A 26,172-nucleotide genomic window follows, 5' to 3' on the forward strand; every position below is an offset into this window, starting at 1 on the left:
GTAATAAACAAACAATAAAAGAAGCTCCAGCCCTTCATGCTCTCACTGTACAGTAACGCATAAACTAAAAGCCTCCACGGGATTTTAGGAAACTTTCCTTTCGGCCTAACCAATTAACCGCTGCCCGAGGAGGGTCCCTCGCACCCCTCTCGGCTGTCAGAGCCAGCGCTTGGGCACAGCGACGGGAGACCAGCCTGGAGCCGGCGCCTCCCGCGGCCCGTTCCCGGAGCCGGCGGCGGGAAGGGCCCCGGCTCCCCTCAGGCAGCCCTGCCCGTGGCGTCAGGCCGCCGCTGGCTGGAGGCAGGCAGGAGCGGGAATTCCTCGCCGTGCCCCCCTTCCCCCCCCATCCCCACCCCATCGCAGGCAGGTAGCGGCCCGCACCGCTGAGCGGGAGCCATAGCCCCGCCGCGCCCCCCCCCCCCCCCCTCAAGGCGTACGGCGGCCGAAGGGACTCACCTTCATCTCGCCCACCGCTCGCCGCCCAGCGCCCCCCCCACCCCGCGCATGCGCCGCCCCCCCCGCCCCCGGCCGCTCGGCCCCGCCCCGCCCCCGGCGTCGCTGTCACCCCGGAGACGGAGAGGGCGGGGCCCCCGCCCCGCAGCCAATGGGGCGGAGGAAGCGGAGGCGAAGGGCGGGGGGGGGGGGCAGGCCTGGGAAGGCGCGCGTGCGGGCACACAAAATGGACGGTTAAAGCGAGAGAAAAAAAGGTGCTGACGCCAACGACGCTGCGTTTCAGTTTAGCTGTATTCAACTGCAATCAGTGCAGGTTTCATCACAAAGTTTCACTGCTTAGTAATTTCTTCTAAAACAATAAATAGTTCACTGAGAGCATTAACACGGTTAAAATTACAAATGTACAAAGACTTTGGGTATCGGACGCTTCAAACTTTTGAAAAACATTCAATGCGTTCACGTATTCCCCTTTTCCATCGCAAACACACATCTACTGTTTTGAAAACAAGGAACAAGGCACAGAAAAGCAAATACAAAAAGACTTTGAGAACATTCAGACTGTTCAAAACAATTCTGGGTAACAGCATAGGGCTCAGGAGGCAAATTAGAAAGTATCCGAAAAATTGAGACAACTGTTAAATAATGTAACTAATTTGATATAATCCTGCGAGGCACATGTAACTCTCCTGTAAAACGCCGAATGTGCTTAAATGGTGGCAATTAAGCATCTTGCAGGACCAGACCCTTTACATTTTGAAGTAACATTACTAGACAGACAGACAGACAATAGTTTCATTTCATTTTACAAAATTATACTTTTCAAATTAGTGCAAAGCCTCAAGTAAAAATGGAATTAGTCTAGATGTAATGGAATGCTTTAAATGTTCCAAAGTGCAAATATTAAATTGGTTAACTTCAAATCACGCTTCAGGATTCTTTCAATAACTCATGCTTATTGATTTTTCCTTAAAAATAACAAAGTAAATATAAGAACCAAAGTAGAGCAAAAGGTATGATGTTCTGCATCTCACAAAAACTTTGAAAATCCAAAAAGTACACTGGATATCAAAAATCTCTGGCAGAAATTATTAAATAGCAGATTTCTGTTAGCATAAGAAGACAATATTTAAAATAAGGCTTTGGTTAAATAAAAAGTTTTCTAAACTAGGAATGATGACAAAAGTGCAAAAGATTCACCAAATACACAACTTCGTTTCCAAGGCAGGCATTATGCCTGCCATTTACAATGGTTTGCATTGGTTTGTCAGCCTGCATTATAATAGCTCAGATACCTGTAGCCAAACATGTTTATTATAGGTAAATTAAATATTTGGAATCCAGTCCTCTAACTTGTTTCATCCAGAGACAGACTCAATTGTATCAGTGGAAGTATATCCATTTATAGCATCATTCCTCTGCATATTTGGGGGGATCAAGGCCCTGGCTTTGTAACATTTGATTATTATAGTGAGTTCACTCATGAGTTTACTCATTTCTTAGCACTTCCTAAACAGAAGTCCTATGCTAGCAGCTGGCTGGTTGCAGCTTGTTTTCTTACAATTAAAATTCTTGTAACATATGGGTAATAAAGATGATTTTTTAAGATGTGCTTAATATTGGTCTGTAAGAACAACATGTACATGTTAGCTTGAGACCAAACACTTTGCTGTGGTAGACACCCTGCACCTGGTGTTTATTGGTGCACTGGTAATTTGCTTGAGGAAAAAAGAAACCATCTGAGTCTATGGAGGAGAATGTCACCTTTGTAGAGAAAAAATTTACAGTTTTACAGTCACAACACATGCTCCAGCTCTTCCCAAGCACAATGGTGCAACCTGTAAGCAAAAAAACACACAAAAAAAATCCATGAGATAAATGCAGTCAGCCTTAAGTATTTTTTCTTCCCCTTAAAATGGACAGTATTTAGTTAATTCTTGGAATAATAGTTGTACAGCTACACAAGAGTGACAATATCATCTGCACTCTGTTAGCATGACTTTAAAAAAAATAGCAAATTGTTCCAAAACTTGGATACAAACCCAAAACAAAGGTGAAGATATTTGTATGAGAGAGTGAAGCGCTTTGAAAGCAATATCAATCTCCAAGAATATGAAACAATTCTTATTGATAATTTCAATCACTTGGTATTACAGGAAAAAGAATCCTTCCTTATGGTACAAACTGAATACCTGAGCTACGCAGTCTGACACCTGAGTAATGGTTGGCAAAATGATGCATTTTTCTCTCAAACAGAGAATACCAAACATGACAGGCACAACCTCTCCTTTTTACTTGAATATTTGACAAAATCCTGTTAGAGTTCTTGGAATCAGAGTAATTTCCCACTTCTGTAAATAGAAGTTACTTCTGGCAAGACCCTTTTCTGCTGAGATTCTGTTGGGCTTGAGAAAGGTAGTTTCTAACATTCACCTTAGCTTCCCCTTTTAAACTTCACAGTATTGGAGTGTACATGAATACTACACTAAGTGCTACAGAGATTATTCTGAAGACAAAAAAGAATGTTTATGACAACTCCCCTAATTCTTTTTTTCCCCAAAAAACAACAGACTGTGGCTCTGACAAACCTCAGTTGAGAAAATTCTACTACCCTCTTTTGAATTGTATGTGGATTAAGTGGTGGCAGACTGCTGACATAACAAGAGAAGGAAGGTACACAGACACTTCCACTTCCCTCTAGAAAGTGTTCAAAACTGTCCTATATACTGGGATCACAAGAGTCAGTGAGATATAGAGTGTTAAAGCTAAGGATACAAAGGTACATACAGTTGGTCACCACCTAGACATCATACAAGATTCATTTAGATGCAATGGTGAGAAGCACTGTTTCTCTCCTCTGGTACACTTTTTTTCTTTAGCAGGACAAATAATGCCATGGGTTATCATTACAAGTACTGCCACTGAGGGCCCCAAGCTCTGATGAACCTCCTAGATGACTTATGTTTTAAGATCTTGCAGCAGTATGAAGTGGGGGGAAATGGACAGCTCAGTTTTCTGTGCTACAGAGATTCTGACAGAAAGCAGTTTAGTTCTCTTTTTGAATTAGAGATTTGGGGCTATTACTGGGTTAGCATATTCAGGAGGTCAGAATTCAGCTGCCTAAATACTGGTGTCTAATGCTATTCTAAATGAACTTGGACATTCAGCCTGGCCTGCAGCTGAACTCCAGAAGGGCCTTGGTCTCCCACAGATACCGTACTATATCTGCCAGCCTTCTGTGGATGTAGAGACTTCAAGGTATCTCAAATGGCAGTAGATAACAAAGGACTGCCTGATCAGGATGTCCTTATGTGTGCTCTTCCCACACAGGCACACATTCCTGGAGCTATAAAAAAGTAAAAGTAACTAAACTTTGAATTTACAGTAATGGTTTCTGATCAGGAATTGATTTTTTTTTTTTTTTTTTGAGCCGGGTAAAGAGAAATTTGAAAAGGCTTCCTGAAAGTTGCACACACTGTACATACCATTCATATCAGGAAGGGATAATTTATGAGAAGATGACCAAAACCTTGAAGAAATTTATAAACATGCCGAGACACACATTAGAGCTAAAAACTAACTTATAATTTATCTCAGAATAGAAAGTCATGGAAACAGAAACCTTTATGACAGTTTGGGGAACTTGTCAATACATGTTATTAACAGTAGTCGAAATTGTCAAAGAAAATAGCTATAGTCTTGCCAAAGACAGAAGGGCAGTTTACTAAAAGTTAACAACTGTCTGTTCAAGATAAATCATCTCGAGATGGTGAACAAAGAAGAAAGACACTTACAGCAGACTAGTAAGAAAGTGCTTCTTAGAGAAGTATTTGAATTATCCTTATAAAAAGAGGCACACTTCAAATAACAAGATAAATAGTAGTGTATGGTCTGATCAGAAACTATACCTGTGTCCATTCATTTGTCTGGGGATCATAAGACTCCACTGTATTAAGGTATGTTTGACCATCATATCCTCCAACAGCATACAACTTGTCACCAAGAAGACATACTCCCACTGCATCTCTGCTAATGCTCATAGAGGCCACTGCAGTCCACATATCTGTTTTTGGATCATACCTAAAAGATAATTTGTGTTATGCTCTAAAACTGTTGCCAAAATTCAACAGGAAAAAAGTACCAAAATTAATGCTCTCAAGGCACTAGAGAACAGGTACTATTAGGCAGCACAGATTTGGTTGTTAATTTCAAAAGACTTTTTCCCCCAGATACTCTGAAAATGTTTCTTTAGTCATCTGGTAATACAGTCAGTACTAGCTATGTATCTACTTAGTGCTGCTTTCCATATAGTAATACATAATATACATACAGCTGCTCTAAATACATTTCTTACTGTATGTCTAAACGTACCACTCCAGAAATAGTTCTGCTGCTACACTGTAGTAGAGCAAGTGCTTGCTCTAAATTATAACTACTACATATCAAAGCACAGGCTGTTAAAGTTGTATGTGGTACTAAAGAGAGTTAGTTGCCATGAAAGATAACCATTAAAAAAAAAAAAAAAAAAACACCAAAACCAAAAACAACCAGAAAACATTTTGAGAAAATTCTGGGGGAAATGCAAAACGCTTAAGACAGTTTACAGCACTTCTTTATTCATAGTTCCATATCATCAGAAACATCAGCATAGTAAAAGACAGATTGTTTAATGAAAAACATTAAATGTGATTCTAGAATAATATAACTTTCTTTACAAGTCAAACTGAGAACTACATAGGAGAGTTCATACTATTCTTATGTCAAGGAACATATTTTAAATTGACTGAAACAGACAATGTTAAGATTACAGATGATTACAACAAACCCAATGTAATCATAGATCTCTGAAGGGCTCTGAAGAACTATACAAAGTAAATATTTATTTGGCTAAGAGACCATCCTGAGATCACACTTGCTAAAAGCAAGTTTGGAAGACACTAGTCTTAATTTACTTGAATTGCATGAAGAACACAGATATAATGAACTCTAACAATTTTATCTGTAGTTCTCTCGTCAAAGTATTATAGAAATGAATGCAAGCATAATCTGAAGATGAAAATACTGACTGAAGCATATGCTACAAATAGAAGTATAATGTAGTGAAAGAGGATTAGTGAGCTACATACAGAATTTACTTTTCAATTTAAGTTCTTTTATAATTAATACATAAATCAATGTATTTATCTGGGAAAAGTGACTTGTATTGCAAAATATACTGGTAATCAAATACTCAGAAGCTTAGTGTGGTTTTATGAAACTGGTAATTTTTGAAATGAACCATTTCCATGAAGCTGGTGGTCTTCAATTTCATCTTGCTTAAGGAGCGAGGACAAAATGCATTGCAAAATGATTCCTAAAGTCATGTGTTCTGTAACTTCATTTCAGAGAATACTGAAGCAGAAAAATACATGAACTTACTGCTTTTTCTTGGGCTTCTCATTACCTGCATTCCTCTAAAACTTTGGTATTTGCCAAATATTTTTGGGTCTATTAGGACACTAACTTTGAAAACTACAGCTCTATTTTGTGGTAGAATTTTTGTCTTGGTTATTTTTGTTGGTTTTGTTTTTGTTTTTTTTTTTTCCCCTTCTGTTTAGTAGAGGGTGAATCACATCTCCCACCATAAAGAACTTTAGTAAAAGGAGAAGATGGGTGATGAAGAATGACTGTAAGTATTAGGAGACAGGATTAGGATGGGGTTAGGAGATTAAGAAGGAAGTTTTACAGTTTGAGGGGGGTGGAGAAGAAAATTAAAGCATATTTCATAAATACTTGACGTACCAATGAAGACTTAATGCAATGCATTATGAAGTATTTACTGTCATTTTTAATTATTTTATGGATCACACTTCTGAAATTTGTAATAGAGTCATTAATTAATAACTTTATGTAAAGACATACCAATTTAGGAATGACTGAATTACATGCCAGTTTCCTACTGTCATCAGGGGATAGAACAGAGAATAGAATATTTAAGGATCCACAACTGTGACTGTTAACTCCTCAAAAAGTTATAATATGAACTCATATAGACTTCTTGTGTGAAAGAAGTTCTCCATTTTTAAAAGCATTCAATTCCAAGTTGTTTTCAGTAATCAATCATAATTCATTCAGTGAGACTGTTAGAAAAAAAAAATTCTAGATGAAGTGCATTAGGGAGAATCTGCTTTAAATAATCTGTCTTGGCAACATATTGAATCATATTATGACTATACAGTATGTTTTTATACTTAAGTTTCCTCTGCTCACACTAAAAATAACACAGCTGTTTTATTGGGTTTCTACTTACAGTTCTTGTCATAAATCACTCTGTAGACTAGCACTATTAGAATTACTAGCAGGATACTACTACCTTTCTACGCAGTCTGACAGCCTGGATGTTAAGTTTGATGCTGGGGCATCGTGACCACCTATTGCATACAAGAACCCATTCCAGGTGGTTACACCTACACCACCTCTTCTTTTTGCCATCTGAGCACAGAGGGTCCATTTGTTTGTGTGAGGATCAAAACATTCCACTGACTTAAGACAAGAACTTCCATCTCGACCACCAACTGCATAAAGCCTACAAAGTGGAGGAAAAAAAAAAAGTAAATAACTGTTGTCTGAACAAGACAAAGTTCCCAGTGACGTATGGTTTATTAGACAGGGAAGTTTAGACAGAGACTTTCAACTTTTGATAGAATGTTCTGCTGTGAAAACTCAGATAAGATTTTGCTACTGTCTTTTCCTATTGTCATGATCAATGCATAATGATAATTTACAGAAAATTGTTGTCTATAACACAGCATTTATGTTCCAACCTATGCATATAATTAACATTTACAATTACATGGCTTGACAGACAAAGGCCCATTTCTAGCAGGGTGAGAGGAAAAAATTCATTAATGAATCTGTGCATGCAACAACTCTGCCCTGCCTCACCTTGGGCATTCCAAGTATTTTTTCGGATCTGGGCTTCAGTTTGTGCATGACAGCACTACGTTAAGTCTCTCACACCCACTAGGTGGCCTAGTTTGCTCAGTTCTAACAGAAAGGTTTCTAGCATTTGGTATTAAAGGATTTCAACTTTTTGGAAAGGCTAGAAGGAAAAGATTTGGTTTAGGAGCACTCCATCACTGATGAATCTTTAAAACTAATCAAATAATCAAATTTGATAAAGAGTTTATGAGCAATCTATGCTTAGAAGAAGAAATGCCCAGCACTATTATTTGGAAAGGTAGGAACTCAGAAGCCATTCTAAAAAGGAAACAACTCATCAGAAATAAAGTCCAGTTTGAGAGATCACCTGAAATATCATTAATGAAATCCTTTCATAGCCTAAGAGACATTATAGCATGGTTAAATAATAAAATAAACATTAGATACTGTATATGATGATAGTGTGAACAATTTACAACAGTTGCTATGAAGCACTATAAAATATGTCCTCAGTTTAGGAAACACCATTGTCTGGTTCTTTTTTTTTTAATATACTGACCAACAAATTTATATAAAAACATCTTGTAAATATGGTTGACCCAGTAGTTCTCAGTTATAATTTTGTTAACCTTTTAAAAAAATCCAATTGTATGGAAGTTCCCATGCTTAATAATACAACTTGTTTAAGGTAAGGTATGTACTGAAGAATACTGAAAAATCCCGTTACAGTTCCAAAAAGTCCATGACTAAAAATCAATCCTTTATGCAACATAGCATTTAAAAGAAGCCTCCACCTTACCTCCCCCCAAAAACATGACAGAGTTTTGATCACTTATGCAGTGATTTTACATTTCTGACATGGAGACAGATATATTAGTTTCTCTAAAAGAAGGTTTTGAGCAAACCATCTGAAATATATTAAGTTACAGATAGATATTACTAGAAAGTGCAGAAGCTACTGCTCCCTCACAGCTAAACTGCTGCATGCACTTTTATGCTTTTTAGCTATAGGCATCTAGTGTTGCTGCCTACATTATGAGTCTAGGGAATGTTCTATAACAGAGAAATGCAAGGCTGTAATTCTGGTGCTTTTCACCACAACTGGGACACCCTCTGATGAATATATAGAAAGCTTCAGACCTAACTTAGGCATCTGAGACTGCAGTTGCAAGGCAGCCCAAAGCATACTACTTGCTAGTTATTCAAGTTCTTCCCTCCTTCCTGCACCCACTGAGCTTTTTTTCCACTCATTCCTAGACTCGTTTCAGAGCTCACAGGTCCCTTTGTAGGTGCATTTCAGCTGTACTAATTTAGTAGGAGACTACCCTTCTGGAAAAAAAAAAAAAAAAAAAAAAGGTGAAAAGCTGTTTTAGTATGATATTCAAACAGCTTAAGGGAGATGTGTCAGATAGTATGTAAGCAAGAAGCGAAAATTTGTGTCACGAGAATGTAAATATTCTGCCACAACCACAATACTACTCATCAAATCAGGTTAGTTTTGTCTACTATGGTATTCCTGTAGCCATCCTGGCAAAATATGGTTCGGATAAGCCCACTACAAGGCTGGTGGAAAACTGGAAGGACTACTGGGTTCAAAGGGCTGTGATCAGCAGTATGAAGTCCAGCTGGCAGGTTGTTACTAGTGGTGTTCCACTGCAGCTGATACTGCTCAGTGTCTTCATTAATTATCTGAAAGATGTAATGGAAATCAGCCTTAGGAAGTTTACTGATAGTATCAAACTAAGGGGAATTGCTGATACACTTGAGGGCTTTGTTACTATTCAGAGAGACACAGACAAGCTGGAAAAATGGTCTGAGTGCAGTCTCATGAAGTTCAGTAAAAGCAAATGCCAAGTCCTGTACCTGGGATGGCATATTCTGATGCAGTAGTACAGGCTGGGAGCTGACAGGATGTGGCAGCCTAGCAAAAATAGACTTGGAAGTCCTGGTAGACAACAAGTCAGCAATATGTCCTTGAAGTAGTAACAGCTGATCCCTTTATTCAGTACATATAAAACTGCTTCTGGATACTGTGTCCAGCTTTGGGCTCTCAATACAAGGAAGATTTTACCATACTGCACCAAGTCCAGCTGATGGTCATTAAGGTGATGAAGGAGCTAGAACACATGACATATGAGAAGCTGACAGAGCTGCCTTTGTTAAGTCTTAAGAATTTTTGAGACAGCTAAGGAGGCATCTTGCTGCTGTCTTCAGCCACCTAATGGGAGGTTATATGGAAGACAGATCATTTTCAGAGGTATGCAGTGAAAGCAGGAAGAAAAAGAGACAAGCTCAAACATGGGAAATTTAAATCAGATATTAGAAGAGAAATGTTCAGTGCAATGGTGGTTGACCATTGGAAGAGATTTCCCAGAGAGGCTGCTGAATCTCCATCCTTGGAGATATTAAAAACTCAAGATATGATCTGAACTACTTAAGTTAGCTTTGAAACTAGATCCAACTTTAAGGTTGGCCCTGATTTGAGTTGCTCTTGGATCAGATGACCCCAGAGGTCTCTTCCAATCCAAATTATTTTACGATTCTGTGATTCCAATGGATTTTTATTTTCGTAATAGCTTGAGTCAAGAACCAGTTGTATTTTGGGATGCTATAGAACAATTACACCTAGTCCAAAGGAAAACAATTAAAATCACTCAAAGTCTATAAATCATGGCCTACGAATAGAGACTGAAGGAGCTGGGGTTATTGAGTCCTGATGGCAGAATACTGGGGGAACGTGTCTTTAAATACAAAAGGCTGTTCCAAATAGGAAAGAAAAGATGTGTTTTCCATGTTCACTTTGGATGGTACAAACAATAATAATATACAGCAGCAAAAGTTATTTAAGACTTGACACGAGGAGAACTTCACAGATGTATCAATAATTAAGCAGACTGCTTAGGAAGTTACAGAAACTTTACCACTGGAGGTTAAGAAGATCATCACTCTGGCTATGAGTATTATAGATACAACTGATTCAAGCTTTGGGGTTGGAGAATGGATTAGGGAACTCCTTGAGATCACTTCTAGCCATTTCCTGTGACAGCAACATAAAATGACCTACTTGCCTGAATATGCTTTGTATTAGGAATAAGGCATATTTTCACTAAAAAACAGTTTTAGAAATTTCATGTACCACTCCAGATTAGATTAATTCTGTCAGATCTTACTATTCTGATTTAATGCAATATGACTACTCCTCCATGACTTTACAGTAATTTTGGAAGTTGATTGTTCAGACTATCACAGTAACAGGAAATCGCTGGAGTCTCAGGGAAAGAGAACAACCATTTTCCCCTTTCTGTATTAAGGAGATGGTAACTACTTATTAGCCCATAGAGATGGTGTCTCATAAGTGATACTGAGGGGCACTGTGATGCTGTGGGGAAGCTTGCTTGACAGAATACAGTATCTTTTCTGTAAGTGAAGAAACTCAGTTTTTAAAGCTATCAACAGGTATCTTTCAAGAGAAATGATTAATAGTCATTTAGGATGGTCCTGTAATTACATTAAAATAATGAGATAGAAAATGGAAGTTGCCTTCACATACTTTCCATTTAATATTGCTACACCAACAGTGCTCCTTGGAGTTGACATACTAGCTACAAAGTTCCACTGACGAGCCTGTGGATCCCATCTTTCTACTGTATTCAGGTAGCTCCAGCCATCATGTCCTCCTACAGCGTACATTGGACCTTCTAATACAGCTACTCCTAAAAAAATAGATATGAAAAACAATCACTTCTGGATACGGGGAAAAAAGATGACGTTTTCCTAGTGACAGTCCAGTGTGCATCACAAAATACTTAAAAACAAATAAAAAGAAATTTCCTTTTGGTAGCCAATGCTGGATATAATCTGAAGGAGAAAAGACATTCAATAAGCAGTTGGCATTAAAACAAAGTTTTCACCCCCCTAAACTTTATTTCTAAATGTTTTTTGACCAATCCTAAAACAGATAACCATTTAAAAATATGCATTCATCCCTTACAGAACTCTACATACCAAGACCATGACGATGAGTAGACATAGGTGGCATTACACTCCAAGTTTTTGTTCTAGGGTTATAGCACTCCACAGTATTCAATGTTTTCAGTCCATCTCTGCCACCAACAACATACAATTTATCATCTAAGACTGCAACTCCAAACTGTAATCTTCGTCCATTCATGTTTGCAACAGGAGTCCACATGTTGGTACGAAGTTCATACTTTTCAATGCTTGTAGCTCCTGAATGATAACGTATGCAAGTTGTAAAAAAAAGTATTGGGGTAATTTTTATTTCAGCAATATGCTGATCCCACAAGACAGCGTGACATCCTGCAGCATGTTATTAATTTTATGTATACAAATAGTCTTTATTGACTTCCTCAGGAATTAACTGCACCATTATAAATGGATGACCTTCTCAGTGCTTTTCAAGACAAAAAGCAGGATATCTAACTGCTCTGCAGAGTCAAGCCTTTAGAAATGCAAATGTTAGGAATATTAAAACAACCCTTGTAAAATGCAATTATATATTGAAACCAACTGGTTTGTAATACTAGGAAAAAAATCTGAAGCTATGTGACATGAAGTACTGTGCTGGGTTTGTGTGTGTGGTGGAGGGGGCTACAGCAGTGGCCCCCTGTGAGAAGCTTCTCAAAGCTCCCCTGGCTCCAAGTCAGACCCACCTCTGCACCAAGGCCAAGCCAGTTAGTGATGATGGCCATGCCTCTGTGATAACCTATTTAAGAAGGGGAACCTGGGAAGAGGAGTTGGAGCTGTGAGGGAGACACCTATGCAAACTCTGAGGCCAGTGGAAGAAAGGAGGTGGGGGGAGAAGGTGCACTGGAGACACCCCCCCCTCCCCCCACCGCCCCTGCAGCCCATGGTAGGAGGGCAGGCTGTCCCCCTGCAGCCCATGAAGGTCACCACACCGGAGCAGGCAGCGGTACCTGAAGAAGGCCAGGACTGAAAGAAGCCTCTACTGTTGTAGTCGGGTGCTGGGAGGATCGCACAAGTGGGAGTGACCCACACTAGAGCAGCTGGGGAGGGGCTGCAGCCCATGGGAGGGACTCACATGGGAGAAAGTTTGTGCGGCATTGTCTCCTGTGAGAGGGACTCCATGCTGGAGCAGGGGAAGAGTGTGAGGAATCCTAGAAATCCTCCCCCTGAGGAGGAAGGATTGGTAGAAACAGTGTGCCATAAACTGACCGCAACACCCATCCCCCCATTCCCCACCCCCCTGCGCCACTGGGAGAGAGGAGGAAGATATACTGGGAGCAAAGCTGAGCCTGAGAAGAAGGGAGGGGTGGGGGGAAGGTGTTTTTAAGATGTGGTAATACTTTTCACTGTCCTACTCTGTTTGTTAAGTAGTAGTGTTACTGTCTGTATTAAATTGATGTTCTTTTTCTTCCCCTAACAAGTCTGTCTTTTGCCCATGACCATAATGTCAACCCTCCCTGTCCTTATCTCAATTCCAGAGCCTTTTGCTTTATTTTCTCCTTCCCATTCCTGAGAGGGAAGGGGTGAGTGAGCAGCTGTGTGCTTCTCAGTTGCCCTGTAGTCTCAAAGTACTGTAAGTGGTAATTTTAAAACAACAAATGAAAGAAAACTCCTCTGCCATAACTTTTTTAACTTGCCAGATTCCTTCTAACTACTATTAAACAGTATGGAAGTGTCTATAAAAAAAGAAAATCTGATTACCTCTGACAGAACTATTTAACAATTAGTCAAAAAGCATAGTTTTATGGGCTTTTTTAATGCATGTGCATGTCACCTTTGTGCCCTATCATTTTCTTCCTTTTCCAAATTACTTCCCACTCAAGTAAATAAAGATTTGTTTTCACTACTTTCAACATTTCACTATTCAGAAATCAGATACTTACTTGATAATTTCAAATCAATCATAAGTCTAACCTCCAGAATGTTTACAGTACCAAACCCACACAGGTTTTTTTAACCTAACAAACTGTGTAGATTTATGATGTTTCATATTCTATACTGCACAATCTTTGAATTTTAGAATTAACATGTTGTAAAAACATCTATCGAACATTTGTTTTAAAAAGAACCAAAACAGCTCATCAAGTAATCATTACATAAGCCAATACCTTTTGTTGCATCCATTCCTCCAACTGCAAACAACACGCCCACTGTAGATTTTCTAGGTTTGGTGCGAGGACTTTGCAACATAGGTCGTCTTTCTGGCAACAGATGGTACTTCATTGCTTCCATAATGAGTTTCTGACATTCAATGTCATCCCTAAAGAGTGCATTATTTTCCATATCTGCCAGAAACTGTGAAGAAGAAAGAAAATTAAACAAGCTGTATTGGTATAAACTAGATAAAGAATAAAAACAAGATTACAAGAAAACATTTCCATAGAATCATAAAAAGGCTTGAGTTGGAAGGAACCTTAAAGACCATCCAGCTCCAACCCCCTGCCATGGGCAGGGACACCTTCCACTAGACCAGGTTGCTCAAAGCCCCGTCCAGCCTGGCCTTGAACCCTGCCAGGGAGGGGGCAGCCACAGCTTCTCTGGGCAACCTGTGCCACTGGCTCACCACCCTCACAGGAAAGAATTGCTTCCTTATGTCTAATCTAAATCTACCCTCTTTCAATTTAAAGCCACTACTCCTTATCACTACATGCCCTTGTAAAAAGTTCCCCTCTGGCTTTCTTTTAGGCCCCCCTTTAAGTACTGGAAGGCTGCTATAATGTTTCCATGGTCCAAAGGAAGAAAGCAAAATCTTGTGTTCCAGTGCCACTACAGGTATGTTCAAGGAAGTGGAATCAAGTTCCTGGTATGTAAATCAGTTTAACCTCATGCTCTTGCTCCTGAATCCGCCCTATCAAGAGGTCTGAAAAAGCCGCTTCAGGCACAGACAGAATATTTTAATATATATTCTATTCCTTACTCTGACAGTGACTCAGATCACAGTATAGCAATTAATACAAGCCTTTGTTAAAAATTTTAAGATCAAGGATGCAAGCAAATTTGACAAGTGTTGAATTTTAAATCTGACAAATCAATTAAATAAAGACTACTAATAAAAGTTACTAAGTTTAAAGATTCTGGAGTCTTTTGTACTCTATGTTTGTCAGACTGCATTAAAAACATATTAGCAAGTTGAGTGTCCCAACTGTAATCATTAGAAGTCTAGACAACTGGCATTTTTCTGAGCTGCAAGACATGGCCTGAGCAACAGAGGAAAAAGCAAGTGAAGTGCCACACTGGGACTTGGACAGTTTTCAGAACAGTGAGGAAAAGGCAAATACCTCTGAACTACCATCACAAAATCCAAACACTTTCTGAATATTAGAAGTCCACAAACCAGAATGAGATGTCATTGTTGAGCTGTTGACAGCCAACTGGTAACGTGTAAAACTGCTGTGAAATTAGTAATCAGTACTGAAGGGACTAGTTATGAAATAGTTGTGCATAATATGGTGTGTGTATCCCTGGCTTATGGCTGCCTTAGGACTGCCAAGTGGCAAATATGACATCGATGGTTCCAGAAGAGATACAGATGAGTACAGACCGCCAAGCCTGAGCATCTCTGTATCAGTCAGATCAACAGAAACTATGACAGAAAACATAATTAACATACACAGAGAATAAAAAAAAAAAAAAATCTTTCAAAGCCCTTTGCCATTGATTTTTCTGAAGACTAAGCTTGACTTTTGCAGTATTTCTCCATTTGGGTGGTGTTCTGATTCTATTTAAAATAGCAAATTAAAATGTTCTCATGTAAATTAGCAGAGGGAACTTTTCGTTCTTTACTTTCAATACTACCCATTGTTTCTTCTCTTAACCCAAAGCACTACTTACCACTTCTATCACTTCATATGGACACTGTGTGATTATAAAATAGTAAACTAAAAGCCATCTTTTAACTGTGAGCATGAAATGCTATAAAATTGCACACAGTTAAAAAAAAAAATCAATTACTACTGTCCTAAGTCGGACATCATCATAGTTGCATGCATGAAAATTAAGGCTTGTATCCAATATGACCAGTTCTTACCTCCAATATAGTTTTTTGATAGTCGAGCAGCATTTAATATTTAAAGCAACACCATGTGTGTATATATGACTTCTGAAACAACAAGATGCAACCTATGTTTTCTCCTGTTTCTAACCCCCTCAACGTATAAATAAGTTCTCATAGCACAGAGTCTCAATCTCTAAAAACAAACTCATCTCAGTTAAAAAGAAATGTAATCTAAGATTGTTTTGGTACCCAGAAAACCTGCAGGATCTTGAAACTAAACCTACTGTATTACAATTTTCTGTAAATATTCTTCACTCAAAGAACTTGGAATGGCCTTGCTTAAATGAAAGCCAATTTTTTCAGAGTTTTATTATTTCCATAGCTCCTTGTACTAAAAGCATTTATAACTGAGCAGTTACAAATGATGTGTTAGCATGAAATTACAGTCATTGAAAACCTGATGAAGAGACAGGTAGTGCAGATACTTAAGTACTAAGAATTTCTGTCTAAAAGGAAACTGAACCATCTTGTAACTCAGAAATTGCTTAATCATCTTTTTCATTAATTTATCAGAGATGGAATACCTGCCACCTTACAGCTTAAGAAGCTGACAAACATTCATCTTTAGACTTTGTAAGAGCAAAAAGGGACTTAAAAATATTTAGGACACTGCTTGCATTATCCAAAGAGATACCAGAATGCTATGTACAAAGAAATGCATAAAAACAGCCAATAAGACTAACAATTCATGATGGTTTTTTGCTTCCAGTACTACAGTTTTACAGTATTTCCCAAAGTTGTTTTTGTTTTTTTCAAGTGTATGAATCTAATATTCTTTGTATCTCTGCTTGCAATGTTATTGATTTCTGCCAGTTGTTCAATTTACTAATTTAATTTCTTTCAAGCAGCTTTAACCCTTCAACCGTAAAATTGGAAACCTTTTCATTATGTTATGTTTGCTGTCAGATTGCCTAATGTCATGTGGTCATGAACCAAAACATGATTCTGAAAATGTTAAGACTGTTTTGGGCACTTCAAACTAATTTACTCAATGCACTAATTATTGCCATATTAAAATCACAGCTATAAAACTTTAATTTGTTGAAGTAATAAATAAAAAGGCAACAGGAAGAATATTGTATTAGAAATACAAGTGTACATTTGGAGAAGTCATGAAAAAGATAAAGTAATAAGTGAAATATTGTATTGCTTTTGTGTTTCATTCTGCTGTTTTCCTAATCAGTTATTCAGTGGACGTAATTTGATTTCAGTACATATTTCTCAGAAAAATTCTGTACTTTCAGTTTCTAAGGATGTTTCAATTACAGTCAATTAAGTAAAAGGAATACAGCAGTGTCTACTTAGTTATCAATTAATTAAATGCTCAACAAAAGAATGATTTCCTCCAGGTCACCTGGCTTACCCTGTATTATGTTTCTAGGAAAAGTGAATTACAAAGTCAAGGCCACAACTGAGAAAATCCTGCCACTGCATATGTAATAATCAGTACGGAAATATTAGTAGTAAAATGCTTGCTAGTGTATCTTACAATCCAGCAAAAGGGTACCAGGTAATACACAGAATGTTGTGTATGTGATTTATCACTATGAATGACTCAAATTCAGTTTCTGTCGTGTTAATTAATTCTACTTATTATTCAGGTTCCATTAAAAAAAAAAAATGGTTTTCTCCATTTAATAGAGATAATTCTCACTAAACAAACTGAAAACTGTAAAGCAAAATCCTCTGACTGTATAGTAAGTGTTAAATATTATTAATGAAGGCCCAGCAAGGAAGGCTAGCACAAGAGAAGGTAAAAAAAAAAAAAATATCAAACCTAGTTTACATGCATGTTATCAGATAATGAATACAATGCTACACATGACACTAACGAGTAGCCATTCCTACATGACTAAGAAAACTGTAATTCACAACTATTTAAACAAACTGAGCTCAAGTCTCCCTGAACATTGTGTGTAAATGTCCAAGGAGGAGAAAAAGTATTCATTGGGAATAACAAAAAGCACCCAAAGATGGTTTATCAAAAGCTAATGGAAGAAAAAAAATCACTCCAAATAATTTATTGAAATTGTATTTCCTAAATTTCAAGGATAGCTACAATTATATGAAATGTAGTGATCCAAATAAACTGCAAATTTCATAAAGAAGAAATATTAAAAGGATTTTTCTAGGCACAGAAGCGATTTTTTTCCTAGCAGCTCCACCCCTTCTTGTGTCCTGAGTGATCTCAGGTTAGAATCAGAATATGCTGCAATTCACAGACACAAACTATCATGCCTATACAACATGCTAAGTCCTCATATGCAGCTCTAAGAATCGAAATCATTAAGCATCCTGAAGCTTTTATGATTTGTCACTATCAATATATCAAGGCTGTAGACATTATGCCCACTGTAACCATGGTATAAATTAGAGAGGAACTGAACAATTTACTTGGGGAGCAAGCAGAGGCAGTCTAATGTAAGCCAGGAGTTTACTGAGATCTTTCCTTCTCTGTTCCAAATCATGTCGAACCCACGTAAGTAGTGCATTCAGTATAGTTTCTTCATTAGGAATATTCATGTCGTCACTTGCTAAAAGCTTTGCAATTTCAGTGGCTGGCAATAATAGAAATTCCTGGTTTCTAATTACTTCCATGAAGTTTTCCTGAAAAAGAAAAGGTTTTTTAATACACGTGACATCATACTTCAAAGACATTTTATGGAACTCCTGCTACATCTTCCCCTCTTTTCCCTCCCTTCACGCCATCTCTCAGATGTGCCCGTAAATACCACTGGAGAACTGACCTGGGAGAAAAAAAGAAGTAAAATAAAAATGTACTGAGTTATTTTAACTCCTGATCATTCCCCCAACTCTATCATTCAGTCCCACAGATAGATGTGCTGAAACAACTGAGGGGGAAGTATATGGACAGAAATGAGCAATGGTAGGTAGGGGTTACTATCTTGGCACTGCAAACTGAAGAAATACTTTCTGAAGTATAGTTTAAAAAAAAAAAAAAAGGTGCAATTTGTTCATGTTGACAATGTGTAATACCATGTAAGATGCTTTGTCAAGCAAAGAGCACGACATGCTGCAAGTACTGGGCACAACTAACTGTTTTCATAACTGCTAGATTATATTATGGCATTAAGTTTTCAGAGAAAATAAACAACACTAACAATTTTATTGTTGACTTAAAATGGATTATTGTAAGTTTATTCTACTATTTTGTAGGTTGTGTACAGCTGATCTGATTGACTGGGGATCAAAACATACCAAGAATCCACAATACTGTACATGCCTTGCTTTATTAACAATATTTACTTTGATAGGATTCAATTTTTTAACTTTCAATCTGTCATTTCCAGCAACAAATTCTTACTTCAAAATAGGAAAGTCACAATATGTAACATTTCCGACACTGACAGCCTGTTACTTCATAATACTAGGATTTGCAGAATATTCTGTAAGGATTCTCATGAACTTAGGCAGAAATAGCAGAAAAGTATGTAGAAACACAATTAGCACTGTGAACTTACAGTAAGAAACCTGAATGTAATAGAAAAGGTTAAGATCATGTCTATCCTTTTTCCCCATACACATTTACAAGGAAGCAAAGGAAAAGTAAAATAAAAGCAGTCTGTGAATCAGAACATGTTATATTTTGGTAGCTCAAATCCCAGTTAACTTCATACTCCAAACTGCGAGTAACTTCATGACAATTAAACAGTATTACAAGCAATTTAGTAAGCACACTGTTGATTGCTAGATAGCTAGGATGCTGGTTTTGTTTTGCCATCACATGTACCTCCAAAACACCTGGAGGATAAAGTGCATTAGATCCACAGACAGGGAAGTCTAACTGGGCCTAATGTAAAAATTAGCCTTAGTATCTTGTTTAATAATTTAAAAAGAAAGAATTGCACACTAGTGAAAAAACTCTGGAATAGAAACACATACATGTTGTGAAAAAATAGGATCTTTAGGTTAACAAACCAGGGAGAAACTTGGGAGCAGAAGCAGGACTCGCCCTGTAAAACAGATATTTAGCATATACAATGACAACATACAGTACAGTTTGGCACTGCATATGCAAAGGACATCTTGACAATGAAGTGAAAAAGGTAACACTTCTTCCTTTTTATTGCTTAGTCTAAAAATTTAAAAGCTAGACCTCAGTACTCCAAAAATATTAACTAATTCAAGAATGCTGAGCAAAGAGGAAAAAACTAGTAAGCAGTAAACCAGTCCAACTTACATGAAAGCCACGCATACATAAGATGGCTACAAGTTGTCTAAGGGGAAAGATCAAAGTGACTCCACGCCACAGGTAAATCTGGAGTTAAAATTAGGAAAAGAATTCAAAGTGTTATCTGTGCACATTACTGTATTCCTGGGTAGAATTTGGAAAAGAAAATTTTACATTTAATATCTGAAAAGCTTTCCTACTAGAGAGATCCAATTGGCTACACAAAAGTAGTAGTTCCAAGTGAAAACTGCAGTAGATTAGAAGGGAAATAGAACTGTCTTTTCCTCTTTCGTTTGTTTAGCACTCTGTATTACAAAATGAAAGTCAAGAAAATGAGCAAATACAGGAATTAAAAACAGTGAGAGGACTGTACCAATATTCAGTAGCACCACACATGCACTGTTGTTTATTTTACTCTGATATTGAATGCTTGAGAGTAAAATTGAATCTGAAAAATGATCAAAATTATTTCCAGAGTTTAAACATGCAGTTCACAGAAATTCAGATTCTGCCGAGTTCATTTTTTCCACTGCTGTTTTTTTGTTGATGCTCTGTCTTAGAGAATATGCAAGCTGGAGCTGTGCTTTTAGTTTTTCTGAATAAACAGGCAGTGAGCACTGACAAAGAGAAAAGCCACCACTTACTACCTTAAACTTTCCATATTGTCTATCCGGATCACAGGAAGAGGAAGGGGAAAGCACCTGCATGGAAAGTTTCCTTTGTCTCTGAAGGCAACGACAAACTCATCTTGCGTAAGTCAGTCAGGGATCCTCTTTGGAAAGCTTTTTTCCAACTGGATGTCATCACTTCAACAGCTGTTGTGTGTAAAAAGCCTGATTTTTCCTTCTTGTTGCTTGCAGACAATTGCTTTCTGATGGGAACAAGTTCAACTTCCTTTTGCTCCCATTCTATTTTTAAAGCAGAGACTCCTTTTGAGCATAGCATCAAAGCATTCCACTGGGAATACAGCCACTTTTTGGCCTATGTCTGGGGTTTTTTATAATCAGAATCTGACAATTCCTCTTCCTCTACAGACAGAGATTCTGAAGACAAAAAGGAGGAGCCAGTGTATCTCCTAGCATTCTTAACCTCCTCATTAGCCTTTTCTTTCCTTCTTCTTATGGGAACTCTCTGTGGAAGAACAGGATATTTCAGAGAACAAATGGTCTGCAGTTTCAGTCCCTTGCTTTATGGTCCTGAAAGTAAAAAAAGTTTCCCACCCCCAAAATTAGCTCCTCAAAGAGCTTGGAAACCTTATCAAATGAGTATCATGAGATTTATGTATTAGCTAAACCAGAGATACATATTCCCCGTGCTCAATGTTGTGCTTTGCTCATTCACATCATAACCTTAAATTCACCCTTCAGCAACTGCAGAGGGAATGATACTGATATTCTTAACCACGGATCTGCCTTGGACTTGATACAGAGCAAAAAAACTTTAGGAGCACATAACAGATAAGGTGTCATAATGCTTATTTCTAAGTGATATTTAATCCCCACAGTGGGATCCAGTGAGATGGTTAGTCTCCCCCTACACTGTGCCAGGAGTAGAACCTCAGGGAGCATCAGCCTGCAAGCTGAGAAGGACAGTGCACTGTGGTGGCCCAACAGGCAGCTCTAGCCACAGGGCTCTATTTAAACTCTGAACCTGGGCAGCCGAAACATAAGAGGTGCTTGACTCACGGGATCTGAAGGTGAACAAATAGGGAATTTAATTTTATTTACTGGTTCTTTAGTCAGCTGGTCAACTGAGGTATGAATTCACTAAAAACCGAGCTATCCGACCTCCTGGGAAACTATTAATAGTCAGACATGTCAGATAGCAGCTACTTTAAGTCAGCTTTGACTGCTGCATTAAGCGATAAACCAACCTAATGCTTTTGATGTGCCCAGGGTTTGTTTAGATTACAACTATCGCAGCTTGACTCCTCTCTACATAGTTTCTGGATTTCAAAACAGGCTGGGGCAGCATGCAGAAACCTATTTAGTCTTGCCCAGGCAGTACTGATCTGTTGTGCTAGGCAGAACTTAGGAAACTTTAAAGACAGAAATATCTTGGGTTTTCACAGGTAAAAGGAAGTGAATGAGTATTGTCCAAGTGAGATGATTACTGAGCAAGGTATTTTAGACTGCAATTTCAGGTGCAAGAATGTAAAATCCTTGGTTTAGGCACTAACACTACCTTTGGGTCCAGCTGTTTGTGGACAAAACAACACTGAAATTTCTCCCTTTTGCATGCTTCCCCCTAGCAAAAGAACAAACTGTCCTGGCTGTCGCAAGAAAAAAAAAGACAAATTATGCCTGTTTGATTTCTCCTCCTGGATTGTAAACTCCATATTGCAATGATTTTTTTTGTTACCCAACCTCTGCCTTGCAGGAGAAAGCAAGCGTAAGTGTCCCACATCTATTCTTCTGCAAAATTCCTAGCTTCTATGCTTGGCCTCAATCTGTTACTCTATCCTCTCTAAGTTTTTCTCATAAACAGTCATTGACTGTGCTCAGAAAACATGCAAATTTCAGAATTAACTTTATCTGAATCTTGGAACATTATCACTGCTCACGTAGTTCTGAAGACTTCTGGTGAAAATCAAAATGGCTTTTCACTCTGCTTTAAGCATGGAAAGCTGAGCAATGAAGATTACAAAGCTCTACAGAGGGAATGACTCAGACACTATCACATATAATATTTAGAATGTCTGCTTTTTCTTTTTTGGTTGTAATTAAGAAAGTTAAAATCTGGCTAATGAAAAAGCTACTGACACTTACCTAAGAACACCTCACTACTCACCATAGGTATTTCTTGTTCTGGAAATAACACAGGCTAACTTTTCCTCATCTGAAATTATTAACTTCCCTTTGGTTTACTTTTTAGTGGAAGAGGAGCTATTGATTTTCATTCAAGGTACGCTATCAACTGTTTCAAACAAACAAGATGACAAAAGGGGTATTTCTTTTGACTTTGTGAAGATAGCAAGAAATATGCACAGGAGGCATTTAGTGCAAAAAGTCTTTACGAATTACAGTGAACATATACACTACTGACCAGCCTAACAAAACTCCTAAATTTATAATTGTATGACCCCAATATTATATATAAGCTACAACAAAACAAGATAATGTTTGTACAAGAGATACCTGTACACAGATACATCTCATGATTTTGTCAACTGTATTTTAAAACCCTGATGCGTAAAAGTCAAAGTTGCTCCTTATACACCATTAAATCCATTACTGATCAGTTTATTTCACGTTTCACTTAGTGCATCCTGAGGGTTTTTCAAACTTTAGTTTGCAATGTCAAAAATTGAATTGTTTTAATGATAACCTTAAAAATTATTCTCCTCTGAAAAAACAACTTCTCAACCGTCAACACAGTAAGCAATAAAGTAATGCAACACTTCAGTTCTTTTAGCATAACATACATCTACATCTTTAATATGAAATGCAGTGTTCAAATCCTTATTTTTTTAATCTCACTGTATTATGCGATTAAAATCACACTAATGCCTTCCCATTATACTATTGAACATTATATTCAGCCAGAGCAAGTCTGTCAACAGAGGTAGACCTACCAGGGTAACTCACTGATTGGTTCTTCAGTTTAACTAAATGCTCATTTAATCTGAATTTCTACTCTTCATGTAAAGAACTACTTTAATGAAGCTGGTAAAATGATTATCAAATTATTGCACGTGTCAAAAACCTTTAAAACCGAGAAGTTGTCTTCATTGCAGAAAAAGTTACATGGCAATTAGATATTATTTTTTTTGCCAAAGGAAAACTCAGAGGAAATAACATATATAAATTAAAATGTAAGTATTTTATATTATTGATTACCCTCTACTTCAGGTGCTTTAAAAGAACCAAAATTACGTGGAAAATCCAGGTGTAGATACTATACTCAGTATAAATCCCCCTTGTTCTATGCTGCCCACTGCAGCATAAAAATAATTAATTGTTTTAGCAAACAGAATTTCCAGGTACTACAGGTGCACTTAACCCTTATGCTCTAATACTTCTTAATGGAAAGAGCATCAAGTGGCTTCCACTTACTACTGTTGAACATTTTCTTATTTCAAACAGCTTTTAAACAAATGAAATTACTTGGGGATTTATTTTAATTGAAGATTCAATTGGACTATACATTTCTATGCAGTTTCCATAGCAACATTCATTTTAAACTAAAGAAGCTGCTTCTCTATTACTCATTATTACTAAAATTCAATTTCATGTCTCTGTTGGAACTAAACAACATTAAAAGAGGCCTTGGGAAGAATCCATCTAGCACAACTAATTAGTTTTGAAAATGGCTTTTTAAAATCCACCTAATTTAAATTTCATCCACATCAAAGTCTTAAAAGCAACAATTGCCACTGAAGTAAACAATGGCCAAAAGGCATAAAACTATTTTCCTGTGGTCTGAACAAAAGATAGGTGCTGTAAAAGAATGGCTTTTAGGAAGTTTACAGCCCCTTTCTGCCACAAGTCATGAATTGCCAGTCAAAATGGTAAGACTATATTCCCTAACATTAATCTTTAAAGATGCATTAGTCTAACATTTATTGTCGTTCTGAACTTGGCATTCCACTTATAAGGGACATGACAATAGCACAGACCAAACTATATGCTTATTCTGAAAAAGAACAAATACGTCAGAGGAGGGAGGTTCCCTTTTTGAATACTTTCTGTATTGCTGTCTCACTCAACATTAGTTTTAATATTCCTCAAAGGCATAAACCACATTTATCTTTACTGTTTCATCTGACTGTCTACCTCACTGCAGTCTCCTTATTTTTGTTTGAGCAATAAGGAAGATCAAGAATAGAAACATTTAAGTTGCAATCTGCACACTATTTCTTGACCCATTTTGGTAAATTGCAGTGTGTACATGATTTTAAATACACCAGAGATCCATTCACTGAGGAAGAACATTGTATCATAATAACAACAACAGATCTATTTTAAACTGTTATACGTACTAAACTAATTTATTTTAAGCCAAGAAGAAATAATAATAAAAAGTTTTTAAACCAACAAAAACTGAGGTGTCAAGAGGAAAAGCCATGGATTTCTAATACTAATTACAAGATAGAAATTACACCTCTTGAATCTAAACCAATAGCTTAACAGCAATGCAATGCCATGCCACACAAGCAAATTAAGTACTATTTTCATTCCCACATCTCTTATGCAGTATCTACATGCCCTCATTCAGGTCCCAAGAGCTTAGACAGGTGAAATTTCATCAAGAAGAGAGAAAAAAGCCACACAAAACTGCAAGGAACAGATGAACTGCCTTGCCTCAGATAATTTTCCTGCCTTCTTCTGATGATAACATTACTAAAATACACTCATGAGAAAGAAAAGAACATTCTATGTTAGAATAAGACTATTAAGATGAAGTTTAATTAAGTTGGCAGGTCAATCTTTGTCTAAATTAACTCTGAAAAATATCACTGGCAAATTTTAGTCATATATTGCCTAGCCTAAGATTGTTTGATGCCATCCTGACATCCCATTACTAAGAAATTAAGATGCCCACATTCATACCTCATGTATAATTTAGAACCTGATTACTTCAGGTCATTACAAAATAAGAATTCTACAGTTTCATTTAGTAACATGTTATTTTGGACTAGATGATGGCAGCTTGCCCATTGTTAAGTTTGTAGTTTTTGACTGACAGAAAGAAGAACAAGATTTTGAATGATTTTATTAAATGCAGATCACACAATCTCATTACTGTTACAGGAAACCATTAATGCTTGCCTATTTCCTTCCAAGTCTAAACCAGCAACTTTATAGTTATTTTGTCATTTCTTATCACTGGAACATATGTGCATTCTTGCTTGGAAAATGATCAAGGCTTTCTGGAGGAAAAACATTCATATTTTAATCAGGGAAACATTCTGTATTTTCCCTACTAAATAAAGTGGATGATACTTAAAATAATGACATACCATAGTGTAATTGTGAGCCACCTTGTGCAAATCAGTGCAACCCTGCGCATCAGCAAAAGATCGGATTCCAAGGCAATTGGACGGGTGAAGCTGCTTCATTAGGAATTTACAGCATGCTTCTACAACTTGAGAGAGCTGGAGAAGGCAAGCTGTAGACAACAGGCACTCAATGTTATCTTCTTTTAATTCAAGGCGACCTAGTCATGTTAACAAGGAGATCACATTAGTTTGCTCTTATCATTTGTTAAATTCCCTAAAACTCAAGAAGTAACAGAATTGTTTACAGATTATATGACAGAATATAAGGCTTTGAAAACATCACCCTCAGCAACATACAACCAGCTTTTCAAAATTAGTACCTATAATGATATAAGGAAAGAGAATCCTAGTAAGTTTCCTTTTTTTGTCAGTCATGATACATTTAAAATATTCACATAATTTGTTATCTAACTGTATATGGTACTATCAAAGAAACTATATCCTACCAGGTTGCCTCAGGTAATGGCAATGATGATTTCTTTTATTTAAAAGTAATGAAATAATGTGAATAATAGTTTCTAAAGAGCATTTGAAATCTAGTAATGGAATATAATGCTTACAGGAGGA

At 37.4% G+C, this 26,172-nt stretch overlaps 2 protein-coding genes across 11 annotated transcripts in view; both read right to left on the minus strand.

Moving 5' to 3' along the window:
* Positions 1-493, minus strand: part of WDR19 (WD repeat domain 19) — a 46,724-nt gene extending 46,231 nt beyond the window's left edge. For all 3 annotated transcript variants that reach the window (XR_006166995.1, XM_042807598.1, XM_042807597.1), the window contains exon 1: positions 457-493. Coding sequence is in view for 2 of the 3 variants with exons in the window: in XM_042807598.1 (XP_042663532.1) it covers positions 457-462 (6 nt within the window). In the remaining variant the exon portion in view is untranslated. The remainder of the gene's footprint in view (positions 1-456) is intronic.
* A 233-nt stretch (positions 494-726) lies between these two features.
* KLHL5 (kelch like family member 5) overlaps positions 727-26,172 on the minus strand; it is a 62,413-nt gene continuing 36,967 nt past the window's right edge. For 7 of the 8 annotated variants that reach the window (XM_032999190.2, XM_032999189.2, XM_032999191.2 and 4 more), the window contains 8 exons: positions 25,567-25,763; positions 17,807-18,019; positions 13,467-13,653; positions 11,377-11,601; positions 10,922-11,084; positions 6,803-7,015; positions 4,359-4,530; positions 727-2,288 (listed from right to left, as the gene is read on the minus strand). In XM_032999190.2, coding sequence (XP_032855081.1) covers positions 2,232-2,288; positions 4,359-4,530; positions 6,803-7,015; positions 10,922-11,084; positions 11,377-11,601; positions 13,467-13,653; positions 17,807-18,019; positions 25,567-25,763 — 1,427 coding nt within the window. In that variant the 3' untranslated portion in view covers positions 727-2,231. The remainder of the gene's footprint in view (positions 2,289-4,358; positions 4,531-6,802; positions 7,016-10,921; positions 11,085-11,376; positions 11,602-13,466; positions 13,654-17,806; positions 18,020-25,566; positions 25,764-26,172) is intronic. The other variant, XM_042808120.1, reaches the window with a different exon arrangement.

The sequence above is a fragment of the Tyto alba genome, unplaced genomic scaffold (genome assembly GCF_018691265.1).
Source record: "Tyto alba isolate M040663 unplaced genomic scaffold, T.alba_DEE_v4.0 Super-Scaffold_6, whole genome shotgun sequence".
Classification (NCBI taxonomy): domain Eukaryota; kingdom Metazoa; phylum Chordata; class Aves; order Strigiformes; family Tytonidae; genus Tyto; species Tyto alba.